The sequence below is a fragment of the Myxocyprinus asiaticus genome, chromosome 8 (genome assembly GCF_019703515.2).
Source record: "Myxocyprinus asiaticus isolate MX2 ecotype Aquarium Trade chromosome 8, UBuf_Myxa_2, whole genome shotgun sequence".
Lineage (NCBI taxonomy): Eukaryota > Metazoa > Chordata > Actinopteri > Cypriniformes > Catostomidae > Myxocyprinus > Myxocyprinus asiaticus.
Window position 1 is genome coordinate 34,521,206 of NC_059351.1, and position 23,582 is coordinate 34,544,787.

The window sequence follows — 23,582 nt, forward strand, 5'->3', positions numbered from 1 at the left end:
AGAGAGAGAGAGAGAGAGAGAGAGACCGGGGCAGATTTATTGAGGCATCAAACTTGCCTCCGGAATGTTCTGTAAGACGCCATTTCAGTGAAGACGATAAAGAAATGAATGCAAGATATTGTGATGCAAATCTCTTCTATTTCTGTCCACATTCACCTTGTTAAATAAACTGAAAAAATCTGTATTTTTGGCTTGTTTTCCAGTAAAAATATTAATAAGACTCATCTTCACAGAATATCTTGCATCTTAAATGAAGTTTATTTTACACAACTTTCCAATGGGGTAAGAAAAATAAGATACAATATCTTGACCATAACAAGAGGTAATATCTTGTTTTAGCCCTACTTTTTGTAGAAAATTCTTAACTATTCTGTTCTGGTTAAAAAAAGAGACTTTCTGAGCATATGGGGGCCCTAAGCAAAATCCTACTAGGAGGCCCCCCACCTCCAGCCCTCCCCACCTCGGATCAAGGCACACCCAAGAATGATACCACTACAGCCTCCAACAAATTTGAATATATTACTTAAAATTGAAAAATATTAACTATACAAAACAAATTTCAATAAATTAACAAATCATTAACAATAAATTAACAATAAATAACTATACAAATTAATGCTAAATGACTATAAATAACGATATACAACGGGACACAACTGCAAAAGGTTAGTTAACTAATGGTTGCAATTTACTGCATGACAACGAATGAACACCATCTATCCAGGTAGCTGGCTTACATTCATTTCTTACCAGTGGTCTGGCTACTTTCTCCTCCTATATAAAAAAAAAAAAAAAAAGAAAAGAAAAGAAAAAAAACACCTTGCTTTGTGGGGCCCCCTGGTGGCTCAGGGTCCCTAAGCAGCCGCTTATGGCTAGTATGGCCCTGCTGTATGGTACAGTAAATCTACAGCACATTATGAATTTAATCACTGACATACTGTACTAGGCTTGTTCTTCACACTTTATAATTTTGTCTGGAAAAAGCGGTAACTATGTGCCAGTGGTTGTACATTTCTTTAAAGTAGATATAAAGTTAGCTCTTCATTTTGACTAAACAAAGCTGGTAATTGGAATACCTACACAATGTTTCTGTATGAAAGAAATTCAGAATCATTGTTTATATTCTAAAATATTTTTTATTTAAGAACAAATGTCCACCTGGCAGACGAAAAATAAGCGAGGATTTTTTGCTCATTTATCAGAGACTTCTATTGAAAAAATCCCCACATAAACAGTATATAGGGATCAGGATATCATAGAGACTTGGGGACGGTAAATTTTGACTTGGGACAATAAGCAGCTGTCTACCAACCATTTAGTAGTGTCCTAGCAACCACCCAAAACCACCTTACATTGCATAAATACAAAAAGAATCATATAAATGTCATACTTTTATTTATTTCTTGTTTAAAAAAAAAAATACTTATTCTTTATTCATTGTTGTGGAGAAGCCAAAGGCATTTGACCAAATATCATATTAGGATTAGTTTTTAATTCTTAAACCAGTCAAAAATTACTAGATAAATATTTATTTTCTCCCCTTTTCTCCCCAATTTGGAATGCCTAATTCCCAATGCGCTCTAGGTCTTTGTGGTGGCATAGTAAGTCGCCTCAATCAGGGAGACAGAGGACGAATCTCAGTTGCCTCTGCATCTGAGACCGTCAATCTGTGCATGTTATCACGTGGCTTGTTGAGTGCGTTACCGCGGAGACATATTGCGTGTGGAGTGTTCACACTATTCTCCGTGGCATCCACACACAACTCACCACACGCCCCACAGAGAGCGAGAACCACATTATAGCGACCACAAGGAGTTTACCCTATGTGACTATACCATCCCTAGCAACCGGACCAATTTGCTTGCTTAGGAGACCTGGCTGGAGTCATTCAGCATGCCCTGGATTTGAACTTGTGACTCCAGGTGTGGTAGTCAGTGTCTTTACTCGCTGAGCTACGCAGGCCCCCCCCCAAAAATTACTAGATATTCTTTACTGGATAACAAGACAAAAGTACTGATTAAGAAAATGCTTTTCTTGCAGTATACATGCTAAATGAGAAAAATTAGGATCATGTTTTCCCAGTACAATGAATATTCAGCTAGCAAAGACCACTGTTTGCCTGTCTCTGAGTCACAACTCCTCTGTGGTAGGAAACACTGCTGGTCAAAAGACCGAGTGGGAGTTTGTGTATGTGTGCTTGTGTTTATAAAAGAAGGAGAGACAGAGAGAGAGAGAGAGACAGAGAAGAGATCCTCACCGGAGGAGAAAGGAGTGTTTTGAAAAGCTAGGTTCCTGGCAGCTAGGAGTTTTATCTCTTTTTTAGAACAACCAGTGAGGTGTTTAGAAAGGAGAAGCCTGCATACCATTGCTATGCTAGACTTACGGCTATTTAAGCAGTAGAAGATGTGTCTTACTCCTCAGGGTCCTAATGCTAATGACTGTTTAAAAAAAAATAATTAAGAACAATGACACAACAGACTAGCATTCACACATTACACCATTACTGTCCTGCAAAGACAAAACACAGTAACTACACATTTTGACAAAATTGAGTTATAATGAAATCTGGTTTCTTAGACTATAATCTGTCCTGTGACAGATGCGTTTGGCTAAACTTTGTTCAATTTCAGAGAAAACAGAGAGAATTTTGACAAGTAGGAGGTTTACTTGTATCCATATTTGCTTGGAGGCGTTACAAACATGGATGTTAAGTGACCTGACTTGCACATAGTTGCACTCAGTAACTTTCTTTTATTTTTGTCATCTTGCACTTACACTGACACCTAGTGGTGTGGATGCAGCATCATTCAAAATCAGAAGTTTTCAGTTACTGATGCCATTGTAAAAATTCACTATTCACAGTCAAGCCATTATTAAATGAATCCAATAGTGAAAATGTCTAATTACAGGGCAATTACTGAGATTAAGTAGTATTGAGAAGTATTCAACTGGTTATGTGACTTTAACATGGCAGCCCCCATGAACGGACCCACTCCATGTACAATAAAACAGCTTTTATAAGGTTATTGATATGACTGTCTGCATTTCATGTGAGTGCTCATGATTTGATAAAAATATGTTTTTAAAATTACGATGCATTTCTTTAGGAGTAGAACTTTTTTAATAAGGAAAAAATTACTGAATGGACCTTTAAGTACATCAATTATTGTTCTCTTATTCACAAATTAGACGTGTTCTCCCTGTGTGAATATATTTTAGAGAAAAAAGGTGCTATCCTATTTTCTGACCACAAACCTTGTTTGCAATAAGCAAACCTGATGAACTGGCAAGACCACCATTGAAACTGTATAAGAAATATGTTGCAGGATGCAAGCCGAACTCATCATGAACGCAGAACATTGTTCCAAATGTCACAATGCATGATTTGAAGTGCTCCTTTTTTTATATGCTTTCCTGTCCTCCAGTCACAAACATTTCTCCCTACATCACTGTAATGACATATGCAATCAAACCACAGGTATGCTCAGAAAGTGACCCAGCCATTTTCACACTAGTATTGCATTTGAGAAAAAAGCATCTCAAGCATCAACAAAATCTGGTCCAGAAGTTGCTTACAACAAAACCATTAGATAGTAAAAAAATAAATAGAATCAGCTGGGAACACAGGAATTACTTTATTTTACTGCAAATTGAATACTGGTATGGCTGACATAGTGACATGTCAAGTGCCAGGTACTGCTCAATTTATATCTAAGAGCATTTCCATTTTTATCCCAGGCACAGGTAACTGATATGTTGGATGAATTGCTTGGCTTAGGTCCCACTCTTCTAATGGAGCCTTTTTGGTGAGCAGGGATGGGAGGGTTACTTTTGAAATGTATTCCACTACAGATTACAGAATACATGCTGTAAAATGTCATTTGTAACGTATTCCATTAGATTACTCAAGGTCAGTAATATATTCTAAATACTTTGGTGTCTTCAGCACTGGTAGATTTTTTCACTTGTTTTGACTATAAAAACTCTGCCAGTACAGTAAGACAAAATACACATGTTAAAAATAAATTCTCTGAAAAACCTAAATATCTTATGCAGTGTTGTTTCTAAAATAAGATCAATCAAATTGGGATTTTTAGATATTTTTACTGTAAAACAATTCAAAAATTATTATCAAGAATAAGATTTTTGCCCTAATATCAAAGGTCTTACTAGAAAAAAGAAATTATGATCCAATGTGAATTTTCTTTATAAACAAATATGATCATGCCTGGTAACATGTGCATGTAAAATGGCTAGAAATAGCATTTTAGCTTAGCGTAAAGCTGACAATTTACACTAGGTTTATTTCTATTTCTTCTGCTCCAAGCTTATTTCAAACGTACTTCTCTGTCTGCTCGTATGAATGTAACACATCATAAGAAAGTGTTTCACCGCTGTTCAGATGCACTTTGGATCGCATCATTTATATGTATAAATGTTTTCCATATGAAAGGACTAAAAATTAAATGAAACAAATGACAATAAAATGCAAAGTAATCTCTTCAGTAATCAAAATACTTTTTGAATGTAACTGTATTCTAAATACCAATGATTTAATTGTAACTGTAGTGGAATACAGTTACTTATATTTTGTATTTTAAATACGTAATCCCGTTACATGTATTCCATTACTCCCTAACCCTGTGGGTGAGGGGGGCATATATAGTGGTCTGAAACTGGTAAACCACAGCAAGGCATCAGACTTCAATGTACAAAGACTTTCTATGCCTTTACCTATAATGTCCACACAGATACATATACACTGCCTGCACAAACAATTCAACAAGAGTTCAGATGTAATGGGTTCCCATGGCAAAGAGAAGACTGCCACTGAGCTTTGGGGCATACTCTTCATTGTTGCCAAAAGGTTTGCTGTAGGTTCACCACTACCGGTGAAGAGCTGCACACTTCTGGTAAACATTTTAAATCAAACCATGGAAACACTGAAAAGTCTGTACCCCCAAACTCTCTGTGCAAACACGAGAGACCTGTGAGAGAAACCACAGAGGCCAAAAATCACAAGAAGCTACTGTACAAAGTTCACTAGCTGAGAATGGACTAAAGTTGCACCCCTCAACCATATGAGCTCTGCAAAGCACCAAAATGACAGTATCACAGAAAACAAAATTTCAATGAAGGATGTTTATTTCAACAAAATTAGAAAATTGGTTATAGGTCTGAACACTTTTGCAAGGCTCTGTATACACACGTTCAAAATGGTGGAGTCCACAGAGAATCTATTGATGTGCCTCATTAGCTTTCACTGGCAATTAGTTATTTAATTAGCAATTAACACTTATACTCGACAGCACAGACAGACATTCCTAATAGTTCATTGTGAGCACATCTTTGGTTCATATCTCACTCAAGGTTAGACCTCAAATTGCTTACCGAACATGGCACATGTAAAACCTACAAATTTTGCAAAATGAAAATGTATTTTCCTTTATATCTCAAATGTGAGATTTTATTTTCAGAAGCATTGCAGATATTTTTCAATGATTGTCTAGAAAGATAACACAATGACCCTGTGACAAATAAATGTCAGAGCAAATATAAATATATATATATATATTAAATTCTAAAATCTCATACATTCACGTCAGCTTATTTCAAGTACTCTATATAAGAATAGGAATATAAGGCAGCTTTCCAAAATCATTTCAGCTAGGTATTTGACAAAGGTCTAGATGCTACACCCAGTGCCTGGAATCACATTTGATAACCTGGCCAGTAGTTGCAGTGCATTTATCAAGTAGGCATGAATCTTGGTGTTAGAAGAGGTAACCGAGGTTCCACTGCTCATTTTTGATCAAGGCAATGTCAACCCCCCCACCCCAATTTCCACACTATTACCCCCATGCAGTGCTGGGATTAAGGCAAGGGAAGGGGGAGGAGAAAAACTACATGCCAGCAGCCAATCTGGATTTCATTTGAAAACTCCCTTGAGGTTTTTCCATTATCCCCCCTTCACATCCAACTTGACCCTGCAGAGAAAGCCCTGGCTCGCAAAGGTCAGCCCAGTCTAGACTCTCCTCTCCATGCCCGTCCGTCCTCTTACTTGAGACAGCCTGTAGCCACAGAGAGATTCCTCCTCCCCTAACAGCCCCCCTGCTATCTCACACTCTTTAGTTTTAAACAAACCCCCCCCACCCCCGCCGTAATCTTTTCATTTTTCCTCCACTCCCTCTCAGGTCTTTGGGGGCTTTGAAAGGTGAGGTGGGTTGTACCAGCAAATCAACTGTGCCACTGCCCATCTGGGCTCACTAGCATCTTGAAGGCAGGGTAAAAATCAGTCCCATCTGGCATTGCTGGGCAGCTATTACCAACAGAGTAGCTGTAGTTCAGAGTAGCCGTGGGATTATTCCCAGGCTCATAGTGTGAGTAACATGAAAGCTTTCTTTTGTCTCTAGCCAATCAGCATTGTTATACAGTTAATGTACATTCACGTCTATACAGCTATACAGCAAACTTTTGAAGGGTCAGTAAGTTTAAAACATCTTCTTTTCAAACTTAGAGCTAATAAAAGAAAAAACATTCTCCGTCCTTCGCCAGACAACAGGCACAATAGTGAAGGAAAAAAGCTTGTGAATCCTAAGTTGTGTCTGTACAGCGCCTTTGTGTTTTTATTCAGTATCACTTAACAAGCCAAGCTATTAGAGTTCTTCCAGTAAAGTCAAGAATGGGCTGCAACAGAACACCAAGGAGATCACCATAGTGTGCGTGCATGTCAGCTCACACCGCTCAAATAATATTGTATTTATTTAAAACAGAACATGCCACGTCTGTTACTGACAACCTGTTTTTAAAATGAATGATCTCCTTAATAGAAAAACACATTAGATCACATTTTTCCCCCTCTTAACCTTCCTTTAGGACATGAACTTTGATAGGTAACAAGGGAAAAAAAATACTCATTGAATATTCATTAACTTGTGCCTAGGTGTGTACACAGCTCTTAACCACACTTGTTTATGACTTAAGGACTTGTAGCGCTGACCTTAGTTTAACACGGCGGCAGATACCAAATTAACCTCTAGCCTCCTCAGGGCTACCAATGCCTTGCCTACATGCAAATTGTCTGGATGCGCCAGAAGTGCTTTATGATTCTGTCTCTCATGTGCATGCCCTTCTCTGCCTGTGAACAAAAGACAAGTTTCTCTCTGTTTTGACTACTCAGGATATTCTTTTTCTTGCATGTTCTTATTTACATCTCAACTATTACAATACAATGGGCAGTGAACAATACAGTGGACACTATCTATCTATCTATCTATCTATCTATCTATCTATCTATCTATCTATCTATCTGTCTGTCTGTCTGTCCGTTCCTGTCTGCCTTTCTGTCTGTCTTGTAAATACAAATATAATCAAGTGCGCAGATTGTTATTTTAAATCCTAGATAAAATGTCCAAAAGTTGATTTTTGGATTAAAAACACATTATATTTACGTTTTGCAGCTACTTATAGAACACATCCTATGTTGGTATTTTCACATTTGTAAAATGTTTAATTTGTGTTACCTTTTTTAGGTGTAGTTTCTAGAAAATTTGTAAAAGTGTTGTACTGCAGCATTACCTAAATGCAACCAACATCCAGTGCTATGCAATGCTGAAATAGAGTTTTGTGTTTGCAGGGTATCTATCTATCTATCTATCTGTCTATCTGTCTGTCTGTCTGTTTTATACAATTGGTTACATGCTTTTCTCAATTCTGAGTACCCATTTTGCAAACACTTCACACAGTTGTCTTTTGCAATGTGCAGCTTGACACAACAGTTAATGTCTCTTCCAAAATTCACTAACACCACCATTTTTTTTTTTTTTTGGCCAAGATTCCAACATTTAAAAAGAAGAAGAAACCAACATTTACACACATGCACAGGATGTGTAGGATGCACTGCAGTTAAAGTTCTATGAACAACACACAAATGTGATGATGCAATATGCCTTTACTGTATTCGTCTTTTTTTAATAGAATCAAAGTCTTTCTAGCAGGTCAGTCCACTGTTGGACATATTTGGAAAGCTCTCGGAAGGTTATTTCCAGTCATGACAGTGCAGCTCCTATATACTTGAATGGAGAAAGACCAAAACCTCAAAAATGGTTGGTCAAGATTACGATCAAAGAACATAGTTCAAATCAACAATAAAATTGGATAATATCTGAATCATAAATTGTGCTTCTTAACCTCATATTACGCTAAAACACGCAATTTTCCCGGCTTGTATGTGCATGCTCGTTAGCGAGTTGATTGACAGGTAATGTCTGTATCTAAAATGTGATTGGCTCTTTTAACTGTAAGGCGGGACTTCCTTTCTACATCCGTTGACCTTTGGGCGCTAGAGCTTCTTGTTTGGGTGTTCTCATTTCTCCCATTCATTTAAATAGAACTGGTCCATCTCTACTAAATAGTCTCTGATAGAATGTCAAAACACACACACACACAAAAAACAAAATTCTCATTTCAAAAGGGTGATTACTAGTAGTACTAGTCAATGCAGTCCTCTGCATTTGGCCACAAGTCCTTATCTATATCTATATCATATACTGTATATCTAATGTTTTCTCTGGTGATACTGTACACCTTGCGAAGACCTCTCACTTTGGGTCTTCCTCTCAGTTGTCTTGCACCTCACATCTACACTCCTCTTTCTCTTCCTCGCCATTCCATTATTGTTCTGTCTGCCGTGTTTGGATAGCACAATCAATACAAAGTTGGCCCCTTATTGTACAGATGGTGACAACATTGATAAAGCAAAACAGCTGGTCACAAGAAATCAGCTGGTTTTATTAGATTTTACAAATGGTTTTGCTTTTTAGATATGTTCAGTATTCATCAATATGAAATTATTGTAGAAATAAAGCATATTGCTGTATAATTCAGTTTATTTTACTGTTTCGAACAGAAACTTAACTGTTTTGAAAACAGTATGTAAAAGTATGCAACACTGGCTGTAGATACAAGAGTTTATTATGGTTGCATTTGAGTGGGAAAATATTTCTTGAATTTTAAAAGATGTGGTCATTGAATGCCTTTTGTATTAAAGCACTGAAAAGATGATCCACAATTCAGTCCACAGACACTGAGGTTGTTTTGTTAGCATGAAGAGTTTTGAAAATGTGTACTAGGTGTTGGGAAAAGCATGTAACACACACACACACACTGTAATGCAACAGAATCACGGATTCACTCCGCATTTTTTGTCAAGGAAAATAAAGGTTTCTCGGCGGCTTCCGTACGCTAAATTTTTATCGAAGCCTCTGATTGGCTGCGCGATGTCAACACCACGAGATAGACTTAAGCGCCTCAGTTCATTGGTCCCATCAGCACTCAGTCGAAACGTGCAGGAAACGTTGAGAATCAGTAGAGGTGAGCGACTGTTGCATATTGCTTGAATAAAAGTGTTGTAGTTGAATTTAAACGAGGTTTATATTAATTGGAGTTAAAGTGTGTACAATGTAACATGTACAATGAGTTTATTGTATGCTGCTGGCATGCTAAGTAAGCTGCTAATGCTAATTGCATTGCGATATTCTCACTCCATCCAGATAAACTGAATCACTTCACAGCACAACTATTAAGTTTCAATGGTTTATTTTAACATACGTTTAGTATATTCGATCAGCGATAAACTGTTATAATGCATCTCCAAATAGCATTGAAAGCTGATACACTTCTTTATTTTCTTATGCCAGAGATTTATAAATGTCAGCCAGCGAGTTGTAATAACTTTGTATTGTTTTGCAGTAAAAATGAGTCTCCGGAAACAGACACCAAGTGATTTCTTGAAGCAGATCATTGGAAGACCAGTGGTGGTGAAACTCAACTCTGGAGTGGATTATAGAGGTAATAGCATAAGTATGTCTTTGATTGCTACACATGGTCGTCTTTTGTTAGATAATAGTCCCAAAATAAATTCTTTCTAGCTCCCTTAACGTTGATCAATTAGATGTAATATTTTAGTTGGCTATGCCATAACGTTATAGCTTAAATCTTGTGAGATATGATATTGTTTGAATAATTGAAGTTCATTTTCATGTGGCTTTATCTGTTGAAGACCCCAGGAAATCACAATTGGACTTCTGTTGCTTTTTTAGGTCATCTATATTCAAGTTTTAAAAAATTATAATTATTATTTACAAGATATACATATATTAAATGTACAGGCTTTCACATCTTGGAAATGTAATCAAAACGATTAATTACTCATCTTGCACTCATAGGTGTATTTTTGTCCCTCCCCTTGATGCCACCTGTCTCTGAGTAGTAATAGCAATTGGCAATTCATGGTTCATGGCTGTGATATAAATTACAGGCTATGGCTGTGTCTCATTTGGAAGGCTGCGTCCTCCGGAGGTCGCATTTGTTGGCCGCATACGTCATCAAGGCTGTCTCATTTCATAAAAGAGAGTAGGACACTTTGAATGCGACCTTCTTTCACGGGAATTCGGAGGATGCATGAGGTGTATCCTTCGTGGGCACTCGCAACCCACAATTCTTTGCTTCAGCGGAAATGTCTAAAAAAATTTGCCCGTAAATATGATGTTCAAATGCAAGTCATGTTAATTCTCAAGTTGAAGTACCTCAGTAGATGGGTGCAGAGTATATAATATGTATAATTCTATTAATATAGAATTAAAGTATTAGACTAAAAGTACACCTGTAAAATCTATTTTCTTTTCTCTTTACATCTTTATAACTCTCCTAAATTTTGTTCCCTTCTCACTCAAAGTGCTCGCACTTGTTAAAGAGTGGCGTGCTGTCATAGCAACCATGTTACGTTACGTTTCTCCTACGAAGGCCGACTCGTTTAAACGAGACTTGTTTAAAGGAGGACACTCGGTATACCGCAGCCTTCAAAGGACGAGACACAGCCTATGTAAAAGTAGAGACAAGCCCTTTGATGTGTTCTGTCTCAACTTCCTGTTTCAATAGGAACTATGTCAACACAGGAAAGAAGACTTTCAAGAAATGTCATGTTTTTTTTTTTCTATTTTTTTAAATTAAACTCAAGGATTAGACCTGGGGCCGGTACCATGAAGCTAATTATACTACAGTAATTTGGCGTAACAGGATTGGTTTCAAGTTGACAAAACGAAAGTATATTTGGTGCTTCCGCGTTGCTGATTGCTCCGCACACAGTATACGTGACGTAAATTCCGTCATAATCCAGTCTGCGCGCCGACCAGATTTTCTAGACTTGCGCACACGGTCATCGTCTGTGCACATTGTCGGCGCTTGCACCGGTCATTGACTATACTAAAAGAGTATCACAAAGACGTTGTAGTGGGCATGCGTCAAACGCGTTCCTAGTCAGTGAGCCCATCACACTTCCCGATTAAAAATGGAGGGAAGGTGTCACACTTAATGACTGCCTTTGACTTTTCTCAACGCTTCACTGTCACGCCCATTTTCACAGCCCATCAACCTGAAGCTTTTGAATACACAGGTATTTTTAAATATTCAGGGTTTCCGTGGATCTTTAAAGTCTTCATGTCCTAAATTCAGTCTTCCAAAACTTAAGGTCATAAAAAGTCTTAAATATCTTAAATGATTCAACAAAATTCTTAATTTTGAATGAGCAACTAGAAGCAATGAAGCACATTTCAAAATAAGAGTCCCTGGTGTATTTCAGCCTTTAAAGTTAAAAGATCCTGCAATGAATCAGATCTTTATTAATTAATTTATTATTGGTTATTGGTGTTTTGGTTGCACCATAAACTGCATCTAGAATTTATTTCAGTTTGGACTCTTGTAGCCTCTGTCTAGCCCTCCCTATCACAGGAAGAAAAGACTAAGAACATTTAATGTAGGCTACCAATTTTAAAAACTATTGGCAGGTTAATTTTCTTTCTTTCAACACTATCATATCAGCAAAATCCAATATCAGTCAAACTCTTATTTGTATTTATTTATAAACTCAGCAAAAAAAAGAAACGTCCCCAGACCATGACGGACCCTCCACCTCCAAATCGATCCTGCTCGAGTACAGGCCTCGGTGTAACGCTCATTCCTTCGACGATAAACGTGAGTCCGACCACCACCCCTGGTGAGACAAAACCGCGACTCGTCAGTGAAGAGCACTTTTTGCCAGTCCTGTCTGGTCCAGCGAAGGTGGGTTTGTGCCCATAGGCGACACTGTTGCCGGTGATGTCTGGTAAGGACCTGCCTTACAACAGGCCTACAAGCCCTCAGTCCAGCCTCTCTCAGCCTATTGTGGACAGTCTGAGCACTGATGGAGGGATTGTGCGTTCCTGGTGTAACTCGGGCAGTTGTTGTTGCCATCCTGTACCTGTCCCTCAGGTGTGATATTCGGAAGTACCGATCCTGTGCAGGTGTTGTTACACGTGGTCTGCTGCTGTTAGGACGATCAGCTGTCCTTCCTGTCTCCCTTTTGTGTTGTCTTAGACGTCTCAGTACGGACATTGCAATTTATTGCCCTGGCCACATCTGCAGTCCTCATGCCTCCATGCTGCATGCATAAGGCACGTTCACGCAGATGAGCAGGGACCCTGGGCATCTTTCTTTTGGAGTTTTTCAGAGTCAGTTGAAAGGTCTCTTTAGTGTCCTAAGTTTTTATAACTGTGACCTTAATTGCCTACCGTCTGTAAGCTGTTAGTGTCTTAACGACCGTTCCACAGGTGCATGTTCATTAATTGTTTATGGTTCATTGAACAAGCATGGAAAACATTGTTTAAACCCTTTACAATAAAGATCTGTAAAGTTATTTGGATTTTTACAAAATTATCTTTAAAATACAGTGTCCTGAAAAAGGGACGTTTCTTTTTTTGCTGAGTTTATGGTACATAAACCAATTTTAATGTGATGTATATGTGGAAAATGTGTCTTGAGTATTTAAAACCTGCATATAGCCAACTGTGTTTTACTGATAAGCAGTGTTAAGGCCATGTTGAATGTGTGCCCCTGCCTGTTTAAGTAAGATTCTGTTATTCATGATTTATTTTGAGATTGTGTGGGTTTGTATTTGTATGGGGATACGGTATTAATTTAATTTGTTCAGGTTTTAAAAAACTCAGCAGCAACCCTGAATATTACTCCAAGAGACTGCAGCATTTGCTGTATTTGGTTGATTGTTAGACATATTCTATTAAGAATTTCTTTAGCAAAAAGAAATGGCATCCTTTTCTTTCACACATTTGTCACATTGTGCAAAGAGCTGGGCAACAAATGTGTGTCATTTGGTAGAAAGTGAACTATTCAAAAGTATATTAAAGCACCATAAACTAAAATAAAACAAAAGTACAAACTTGTAAGGTGTGCATATTTGTACATATTGTTATATAACAACCTTAAGTCTTAAAATCAGTCTTCCAACATTTAAGGTCAGAAAAAGAATGAAATATCTTAAATGTTCAACAAAAGTCTTAATTTTTATTAAAGAGGTCTTAAATTTGGGGGTGGAAAGACAGGAATTGTGATATGACCTAATGTGTTTATCAAACTTAAAAAGAATATGATTTAATTAAATAAATGCATGTGCTGTGTCCTTCAAAGTGAAAACGTGGCACTGTATTTTCTCAAAGCACGTGGGGACTTGTGAGTGTTTTCAGCTGTTGCAGAGCAGTTCACCATCATTAGGTCATATCAGAAATGAATGACAAGCTATCAGTAAAGATCAACTGTTGATGATGATGTAGTGTTGATGAAATATGACCACGTTTACTTTTAATTGTCTAAGAGTCTCCGGTGTATTTCAAAGTTAAAGTGCCTTTAAAGTTAAAAGTTCCACGCTATGAATCACTCAAGCAACATGTCTTGTGTATTTTAAACTTGCATATATCCTACCCTGTTTCACTGATAAGCAATGTTAAGGCCATGTTAAATGTGTGCCCCTGCCTGTTTAAGTAAGTCTGTGATACATTATTTTGAGATTGTTTTGAGATGGGTTTGTTTTGGTATGGGGATAGGGTATTCATTTGATTTGTTCAGGTCTTGAAAAAGGTCTTAAGTCTTAAATTTGATTTTAAAACTCTGCAGCAACCCTGTATAAATGTAGACTACAATATATTTATATAATCTAAAGCCGTATACAGATATAAAGCTTATGTTTACGCTATATAAAATAATATAAGACCCAAGTATTAAATGTAAAAGGTTTTACATTTATAGTCACGTTGTGCAAAGATGTTGGCAGCAGAAATGTTTTTCTTTAAATAGTCTGTCATGATATGACATATCTAATATGTCATGCAAACATACTTGTTGACTCCAAAGAGCAATAAGTTTCGGTCAGCTTTCGCAAGGTTATATTTTAAAACAGACCAAAATTGGAAAATGGCTTTCACAGGGTTATATTTTAAAATGAACCAAAATTAGAAAATGTATGTTGTGGTTATTTTTATCTGTCATTTCTGCATTGAAAAGTACCTGTTCTCACAGTCACAGAGCTCGCTCTCTCTTCCTGTGTCTTTTCTGCCGTAATACAAAAGAAGTGATCGTGAAGATGGAGTAACTTTTCTTTGTGAAAGTGCATGATTGTTTATTTATCCACTCGAGGCTTTGTCGTAGAATGCATGTCCACATTCAGCTTTCAGTGAGTAAAGAAATGCATCCAATCAAAACAGACTGTTGTGGCTCATTTTAGTGACAGAATCTGAGTGCAATGAAATCATTCCCACCAGTTTGATGTCTTGTCCGTTCTTCAGTAAAAGAAGCAGCTCATTGGTCACTTGATGTGAACACAAGACCCCACCTCAGTGGCAGAATGATTTTTTCAAACCAAACGGTTATGTTTTTTCAGTCTTTGAAGCCATTAACCCAGCAGGGAGTCCCGACAGTGGAGTGATTAACACCTCCCGCTGAGAGACATTAATGCACACTTGTCTCCCTCTGCCTGGCCGGTGATTGTTAATGAAGCTAACACCTGAAAATCATTGGAAAAATCAGCTAGTAAGATGCCGCCTTTACTACTCGCGGGAGAGTCATTGTAACTGACCTCTTCACTGAAGGACGATCATTATGAAAATATGAACAATTTAAATAAATTTAAACATAACCTAAGACTATAAAAATATGGAAAATTCAAATGCATTTACACCATACAAGGGATCACTGTACGATTACGAAGAATGAAAGACATTTGCATAGCAAGAAGAAACACTGCAGCTGCTGCAAGAGCTCGAGGGAATGCTGTAAACAAATTAATATAAAACAGATGTATCAATGCAAAAGTTAATTTATAGAGGCCCAAAACAACAAGAGCATACAAGAAAACGTAGAAAACATGTCTGTCTTAGGTCAGTTAGGATCACTAATTTATTTTAAGAATGTGAAATGTCAGAATAATAGTAAAGAGAATTATTTATTTCAGCTTTTATTTCTTTCATCACATACCCAGTGGGTAAGAAGTTAACATACACTTTGTTAGTATTTGGTAGCATTGCCTTTAAATAGTTTAACTTGGGTCAAACATTTGGGTAGCCTCTCACAAGCTTCTCACAATAAGTTGCTGGAATTTTGGCCCATTCCTCCATACAGAACTGGTGTAACTGAGTCAGGTTTGTAGGCCTCCTTGCTCACACACGCTTTTTCAGTTCTTTCCACAAATTTTCTATCGTATTGAGGTCAGGGCTTTTTGATGGCCACTCCAATACCTTGACTTTGTTTTCCTTAAGCCATTTTGCCACAACTTTGGAGGTATGCTTGGGGTCATTGTCCATTTGGAAGACAAATTTGTGACTGAGCTTTAACTTCCTGGCTGATGTCTTGATATGTTGCTTCAATATATCCACATAACTTTCCTTCCTCATGATGCCATCTATTTTGTGAAGTGCACCAGTCCCTCCTGCAACAAAGCACCCCACAACATGATGCTGCCACCCCCATGCTTCACGGGTGGGATGGTGTTCTTTGGCTTGCAAGCCTCACCCTTTTTCCACCAAACATAACGATGGTCATTATGACCAAACAGTTAAATATGTTTCATCAGACCAGAGGACATTTCTGATCTTTGTACCCATGTGCACTTGCAAACTGTAGTCTGGCTTTTTTATGGCGGTTTTGGAGCAGTGGCTTCTTTCTTGCTGAGCAGCCTTTCAGGTTTTACTGTGGAAATAGATACTTGTGTACCTGTTTCCTCCAGCATCTTCACAAGGTACTTTGCTGTTGTTCTGGGATTGATTTGCACTTTTTGCACCAAACTATGCTTATCTCTAGGAAACAGAATGCATCTCCTTCCTGAGCGATATGATGGCTGCGTGGTCCCATTGTGATTATACTTGCTTACTGTTGTTTGTACAGATGAACGTGGTAGCTTCAGGCATTTGGAAATTGTTCCCAAGGATGATCCAGGGGACCATTTTTCTTAGCTGATTTCTTTTGATTTCCCATGATGTCAAGAAAAGAGGCACTGAGTTTGAAGGTAGGCCTTAAAATACATCCACAGGTACACCTCCAATTTACTCCAATTAGCCTATCAGAAGCTAATTATCTAAAGGCTTGACACAATTTTCTGGAATTTTCCAAGCTGCTTAAAGGCACGGTTAACTTAGTGCATGTAAACTTCTGACCTACTGGAATGTTGATATAGTCAATTAAAAGTGAAACAATCTGTCTGTAAACAATTGTTGGAAAAATTACTTGTCATGCACAAAGTAGATGTCCTAAACGACTTGCCAAAACTATAGTTTGCTAATATGAAATCTGTGGAGTGGTTCAAAAATTAGTTTTAATGACTTCAACCTAAGTGTATGTACACTTCTGACTTCAACTGTATGTAAATTGGTAATTGGTATGCAATATATATTATATATACACACCGATTAGCCACAACATTAAAACCACCTGCCTAATATTATGTAGTTCCCCCTCGTGCCGCCAAAACAGCGCCAACCTGCATCTCAGAATAGCATTCTGAGATGCTATTCTTCTCACCACAATTGTACAGAGTGGTTATCTGAGTTACCGTAGACTTTATCAGTTCGAACTAGTCTGGCCATTCTCTGTTGACCTCTGTCATCAACAATGCATTTCCATCCACAGAACTGCCCCTTAATGGATGTTTTTTGTTTTTGGCATCATTCAGAGTAAATTCTAGAGGCTGTTGTGTGTGAAAATCTCAGGAAATCAGCAGTTACATAAATACTCAAACCAGCCCATCTGGCACCAACAATCATGCCACGGTCAAAATCACTGAACCCCCCAATTCCAGTCCATTTATTCCATTTATAAAATGTCATATTTAAAAGTCTGGTTTTCCACCGTTGAAATTTTCCCCTGAATAGCAGAATACGGTGTAACTCCGCTTGACTTGGAAGGTGTAAATGCTTCTTGTTTTACAACCTGCCCCTAATTGACTGGCAGTATTAAAATAGTCTGCATTTGACTGATACTAAACAGTAGTACTGATGTTTATTTAGCTATTTATTTTATTTTTATTTATTCTTTATTTTAATGGTAAGCAACTGACTGATACTGAACATACAGTACTGATGTTTAAGCTATTTATTGTATTTTTATTTATTCTTTATTTTCTCAGTGTTCATTTCTAGAATTTGTTTACCATGTATAATAACAATGTCAAATATTCTTTGATAAAAATATTTAAGCAGCCTTCTGAGTACCTTTTGCATATTCATATCGGTGCAAAATCGGTGCACAATCCACATAGAAAAGGTCTGTTTTCATTCCAGCTCAAAAATGAACTATATCGGCCACCATATCGATAATCTGTGAATTTTCCCCCTCTAAAATTGATATCAGTCTCAAAAATTGATATCAGTCTCAAAAATCACACATTGGTCGGGCTCTAGGCGGGACTGTCTGTCCCGCCTAGAGGGGCATATTCAGAAAGCTGTTTGACAACAATGTTTATTTTTGCTATGACTTTTGGTGTGACACACTTCATCTTTAAGGCTTATGTGATGTTTAATGAGTGTCTTTCTCTCAGGAGTTCTTGCCTGCCTGGATGGCTACATGAACATTGCTGTGGAACAGACGGAGGAATACGTCAATGGCCAGCTCAAGAACAAATATGGTGATGCATTTCTCAGAGGAAACAATGGTATGCAGTGTCTGTGTATATTCTTTAGTACCCGTTTTCTTTTTTTTTCTTTTTTCTTGTGTTTTGTTACTGAGAGCAGGCTCTGTGCATTCTTAACAGTAATTCATTTTCTAAAACTATCTGTGCTAGGATTACAACGGTACATGTATTCGCGCTGAACTGAACGGATACAGGGCCTACGGTACACGGTCACACAAATGATTACAAATCTTGGCATGTGTGAAACCAATATTAAAACAACATATAACGAACAACACAAACTACGTTGAACTAAAATCAAAAAAGATTGCAGAGCAACACGGGACCACACAGAACCAAATCTTAACAGAACGGAGTGCCATGTGGTACACTAGAAACTGCGGATCAGATAAATGCATGTGAAGTTTATACTAACTAGCTTGTTATTTTTCCCAACTGTGATGGAACTAAACAAAATATAAATATGTCAAACTTAAATAAGCCAGAGATTGAAGACCCACCGCCATCTCTAAAATCTGTTGTTTGGGAGTATTATGGTTTTGCAGTAAACTGCAGTAGTACTGGGCAACGAGTAGTGAACGGGACGAAGGCTGTGTGTCGGCTCTGTTTCCCTGAAGTCAGGTATGTCTCAGGAAGCTCATCTAACATGATGACTCATTTGTGACGACATCTTCCACATGTGTCTCTTGAGCTTATGGGAGCAAAGCATAAACAGCCTGTGCAAGTTAGTCCTGCCACGGCATACAAGCAGCCTCTCTCTGCAAGCTCAGACAGAGATAAAGCGATTATGAACGCCATAGGAGTATTTATTGCTGCAGATATGTGACCATACTCTGTCTTTGAGAACACAGGATTTAAGCATCTGCTTATTGTGCTTGAGCCCCATTACAGTTGTGCTCAAACGTTTGCATACCCTGGCAGAAATTTTGGCATTGATTTTGAAAATATGACTGAGGATGACCTTATTTAAGGATAGTGATCATATGAAGCCATTTATTATCACACAGTTGTTTGGCTCCTTTTTAAATTAATGATAACAGAAATCACCCAAATGGCCCTGATCAAAAGTTTACATATCCTTGAATGTTTGGCCTTGTGTGTGTCACCTTGTGTGTCTGTAACAGGTTTAAATGGCAATTAAAGGTTAATTTCCCACACCTGTGGCTTTTAAAATTGCAATTAGTGTCTGTGTATAAATAGTCAATGAATTTGTTTGCTCTCACGTGGATGCACTGAGCAGGCTAGATACTGAGCCATGGAGAGCAGAAAAGAAATGTGTAACAAGGTATTGGAACTTTATAAAGATGGAAAAGGTTATAAAAAGATATCCAAAGCCTTGAAAATGCCAGTAAGTACTGTTCAATCACTTAAGAAGTGGAAAATTTGGGGATCTCTTGATACCAAGCCAAGGTCAGGTAGACCAAGAAAGATTTCAGCCACAACTGCCAGAAGAATTGTTCGGGATACAAAGAAAAACCCACAGGTAACCTCAGGAGAAATACAGGCTGCTCTAGAAAAAGACTGTGTTGTTGTTTCAAGGAGCACAATACTTAACAGAAATGAGCTGCATGGTCGAGTTGCCAGAAAGAAGCCTTTACTGCGCCAATGCCACAAAAAAGCCTGGTTACAATATGCCCGACAACACCTTGACACACCTCGCAGCTTCTGGCACACTGTAATTTGGAGTGCGCTATGTTTGGAGAGGGGTCAACAAGGCCTATAGTGAAAAGAATACCATCCCCACTGTGAAGCATGGTGGTGGCTCACTGATGTTTTGGGGGTGTGTGAGCTCTAAAGGCACAGAGAATCTTGTAAAAATTGATGGCAAGATGAATACAGCATGTTATCAGAAAATACTGGCAGACAATTTGCATTCTTCTGCGTGAAAGCTGCGCATGGGATGCTCTTGGACTTTCCAGCATGACAATGACCCTAAGCACAAGGCCAAGTTGACCCTCCAGTGGTTACAGCAGAAAAAGGTGAAGGTTCTGGAGTGGCCATCACAGTCTCTTGACCTTAATATCATCGAGCCACTCTGGGGAGATCTCAAACGTGCGGTTCATGCAAGACGACCAAAGACTTTGCATGACCTGGAGCCGTTTTACCAAGATGATTGGGCCGCTATACCACCTGCAAGAATTTGGGGCCTCATAGACAACTATTACAAAAGACTGCATGCTGTAATTGATGCTAAAGGTGGCAATACACAGTATTAAGAACTAAGTGTATGCAGACTTTTGAACAGGGGTCATTTCATTTTTTTTGTTTATTGCCATGTTTTGTTTTATGATTGTGCCATTCTGTTATAACCTACAGTTGAAAATGAATCCCACAAAAAATAAAAGAAATGTGTTTTGCCTGCTTACTCATGTTTTCTTTAAAAATGGTACATATATTACCAGTTTTCCAAGGGTATGCAAACTTGAGCACAACTGTATAAAGTTCATACAAAAATGCATTTCAGCAATTTTGTAGTGTTTTGATGCAAACAATTCTATATAAAGTAGTGCAGTAGCGTAGTGCAATTCTATATAAACAAACAAATGCTGTAATTGTCCATGAATTGTCCTCTTCTCTAATAATGTGGATATTCTGATTTCTCTGAGGAAAAAAAAACAAAACAAAAAAACTTGAAAATTAAGTGATAAGTACAAGTGGTGAGCAAACTACACTGCTAATGTCTTAATTTTGTTACAATTATTATAATTGCACTTTTTTGTTTTTACTTCTATTATGTTTTTATTCAATGTGCATTATAAGAGGCTCAAGTTTTGTATTGTAATTTCGTTGAAGAAATATGCATAGTGCAGTCATTTATAAATGAGCCTTCATAATAAGAAATATTGCCCATAAAACACTGTTTTCAAAATAAATAATTTAAAGAAAGATTCTTTTCCCTGCTGTACCGAAACCGTAATGAACCATGACCCCAAAACCGAGGTACGTACCGACCCGGGAATTTTGTGTACTGTTGCAGCCCTAATCTGTGTGCATGCTTTAAGTTTTTTTTTTTTTTTTTTCAGAAACAAATATAATGTTTGACTGCTCATTTCTTCACATTCTATACTGAAATTGTTTTTTTTAACCTTTGTCCTTTAGTGTTATACATCAGTACCCAGAAGAGGAAGATGTGAAGCCATTTTACTAATTTCTTTATTCATTATTAGATAAGTGAATTATTTACCGTTGCTGTTCATAATATTTTGTTAGTTGATGATATCTAAGTTTGTTTCATGTTTTGTAACACAAAATATGGTGTCCTGCAGTGTGATGCAGTAAATAATTTGTTTTCCAATGATGGATTTTTTGTTTTGGTTTTATTGATTTGATATATCTGTTCCTGAGGTGCTTCTATGAAAATTAAAATGGTGATAATTCAGTCATAAGGAATTGCTAATTAGACTTTCCAAGTCTTGAAACTGTTCAAGGCTATTTTCTGTACATATTTCATACTAAGTTTACCTGCTGTTTCACATTACTTATTCTCCTGTTGCCCCCTTTTAATATGAAGGGAGCACTCTGATTTGATCATTTATACTTTTTAGAGTCATCAAAAGGTAGCTGCACATTTCTAACCTATCTGCCATCTTTAGAATGCCCTAATCCATTTACGAACGATCCTGGCTCTGTGACATTTCATTAGGCTGAGATTTAAAAAAAAAAAAAAATAAATTATTCATTAGGCTCCTATTGAGCTGTTTGGATGCACCCAGAGTTCTCTTTATGGGCAAGAAGTTTACTTGGACCTTTATTTCTTTTCATGATGTATCCACATATACATGCTCTTTGCCCTCGTTTAGGAGACAAAAGGCTGCCAAGGTCGGCCCTGAATGCAGGATGAAGGACACCTTATTGATTAAACCTGGTCTGTAACTGCAGTGAGTGGGGGCTTGCTAGTAGGAGCTTGGTATCATTAGGAAAGCATTTGCTGCAGTCGCCATATTGTAATAAAAAACCAGAGCCCCTCACGTGACGTCACAGTAATGACTCAATGACTAAATAGGCTCTGTCTTATGAGGGCTGCTCTAATGACCTAGAGCAACATTCTGCAACATCATAACTGGCAACAAAGGCTGGCTTCAAAATCTGTACACCGGTTATCCCCATCATGCATTTATTTAATGGATCCACAATATTCATATGGATTTGATCACTGCATCGTAGCTGTTGGGTCATAATGAAAGCTCACAGATATTAGAGGTTTTAAGTCCTTGCCCCATCACATAATACTATTTTGACTGTTAAAGGAAATGGCATGTTTGCACTTGGAGTGCTTCATTAGGCTGTGCATTGCGTTCATGTGCAAGTTCTTTCAGTGAGTTTAAGGTCTGCAGCTCCACCAGCAGTTGGACGCTCTCGTTGCAATTGATCAGAAATCCGCCCCAATTTCCAAAGACTGAAATGAAAAATAAAACATTAGCTGTTATTTGCAACCGAACACCTAGTTTAGTCACAATAATATTCAAAAATGACCAATGGAATTAACAGAAACATGTAATGCTGGTGTTCATATATAATGACAATGACTTATGCATATCTTGTTAAAATGTTTTTTTTTTTTGTTGTTTTTTTTTTATACATACAGTGGTGTGAAAGTGTTTGCCCCCTTCCTGATTTCTTATTTTTTGGCATGTTTGTCACACTTAAATGATTCAGATCATCAAACAAGTTTAAATATTAGTCAAAGATAACACAAGTAAACACAAAATGCAGTTTTTAAATGAAGGTTGTTATTATTAAGGGAAAACAAAATCCAAACCTACATGGCCCTGTGTGAAAAAGTGATTGCCCCCTAAACCTAATAACTGGTTGGGCCACCCTTAGCAGCAACAACTGCAATCAAGCATTTGCGATAACTTGCAGTGAGTCTTTTACAGCGCTGTGGAGGAATTTTGGCCCACTCATCTTTGCAGAATTTCTTTGGATCTCGGCATGATGTCTAGCTTTTGAAGATCTTTTGGTCTACTTCACTTTGTCAGGCAGGTCCTATTTAAGTGATTTCTTGATTGAGAACAGGTGTGGCAGTAATCAGGCCTGGGTGTGGCTAGAGAAATTGAACTCAGGTGTGATAAACCACAGTTAAGTTATGTTTTAACAGGTGGGGCAAACACTTTTTCACACAGGGTCATGTAGGTTTGGATTTTGTTTTCCCTTAATAATAACAACCTTCATTTAAAAACTGCATTTTGTGTTTACTTGTGTTATCTTTGACTAATATTTAAACTTGTTTGATGATCTGCAACATTTAAGTGTGACAAACATGCAAAAAAATAAGAAATCAGGAAGGGGGCAAACACTTTTTCACACCACTGTATATACTGTGCAATAGTTATAATATGTATTTATACATCTCAGAATAATTTTTTGCATATGAATCGCACAGGTAAAGTAAGATTCAGAGGTGAAGGAAATTTTGTAAGTGTAACGTCGGTCAAAAAGTGATATGGGATTATATAGGCTTTCCAATATTTCATTTGGTAAACAAAAATACACCTGGACTGTAGTATTATGGATGATCTGAAAACCATTCCTCTCTGATCCCTAGAAGTAATAGACATTTCCAGTATTTATAAAGTAA

The 23,582-nt window shown here is 37.6% G+C and overlaps 1 protein-coding gene across 1 annotated transcript; it reads left to right on the plus strand.

Annotated features, from left to right (window-relative positions):
- Positions 1 to 9,289: 9,289 nt before the first annotated feature.
- On the plus strand, positions 9,290 to 22,666 carry LOC127445269 (U6 snRNA-associated Sm-like protein LSm6). The gene is made up of 4 exons (XM_051705200.1): positions 9,290 to 9,372; positions 9,751 to 9,849; positions 17,912 to 18,025; positions 21,104 to 22,666. Exons 2-4 carry the CDS (start codon positions 9,756 to 9,758, stop codon positions 21,136 to 21,138), a joined length of 243 nt encoding a protein of 80 aa, XP_051561160.1. The 5' UTR covers positions 9,290 to 9,372; positions 9,751 to 9,755; the 3' UTR covers positions 21,139 to 22,666.
- The last annotated feature ends 916 nt before the right edge of the window (positions 22,667 to 23,582 follow it).

What these genes read in the sequence shown, in the direction of transcription:
- LOC127445269 (XM_051705200.1), top strand. Translation starts at nt 9,756, where the DNA reads ATGAGTCTCCGGAAACAGACACCAAGTGATTTCTTGAAGCAGATCATT. An exon ending in CTCTGGAGTGGATTATAGAG is followed by an intron (nt 9,850 to 17,911) that starts GTAATAGCATAA and finishes TCTTTCTCTCAG; the next exon opens with GAGTTCTTGCCTGCCTGGAT. An exon ending in ATTTCTCAGAGGAAACAATG is followed by an intron (nt 18,026 to 21,103) that starts GTATGCAGTGTC and finishes TTTGTCCTTTAG; the next exon opens with TGTTATACATCAGTACCCAG.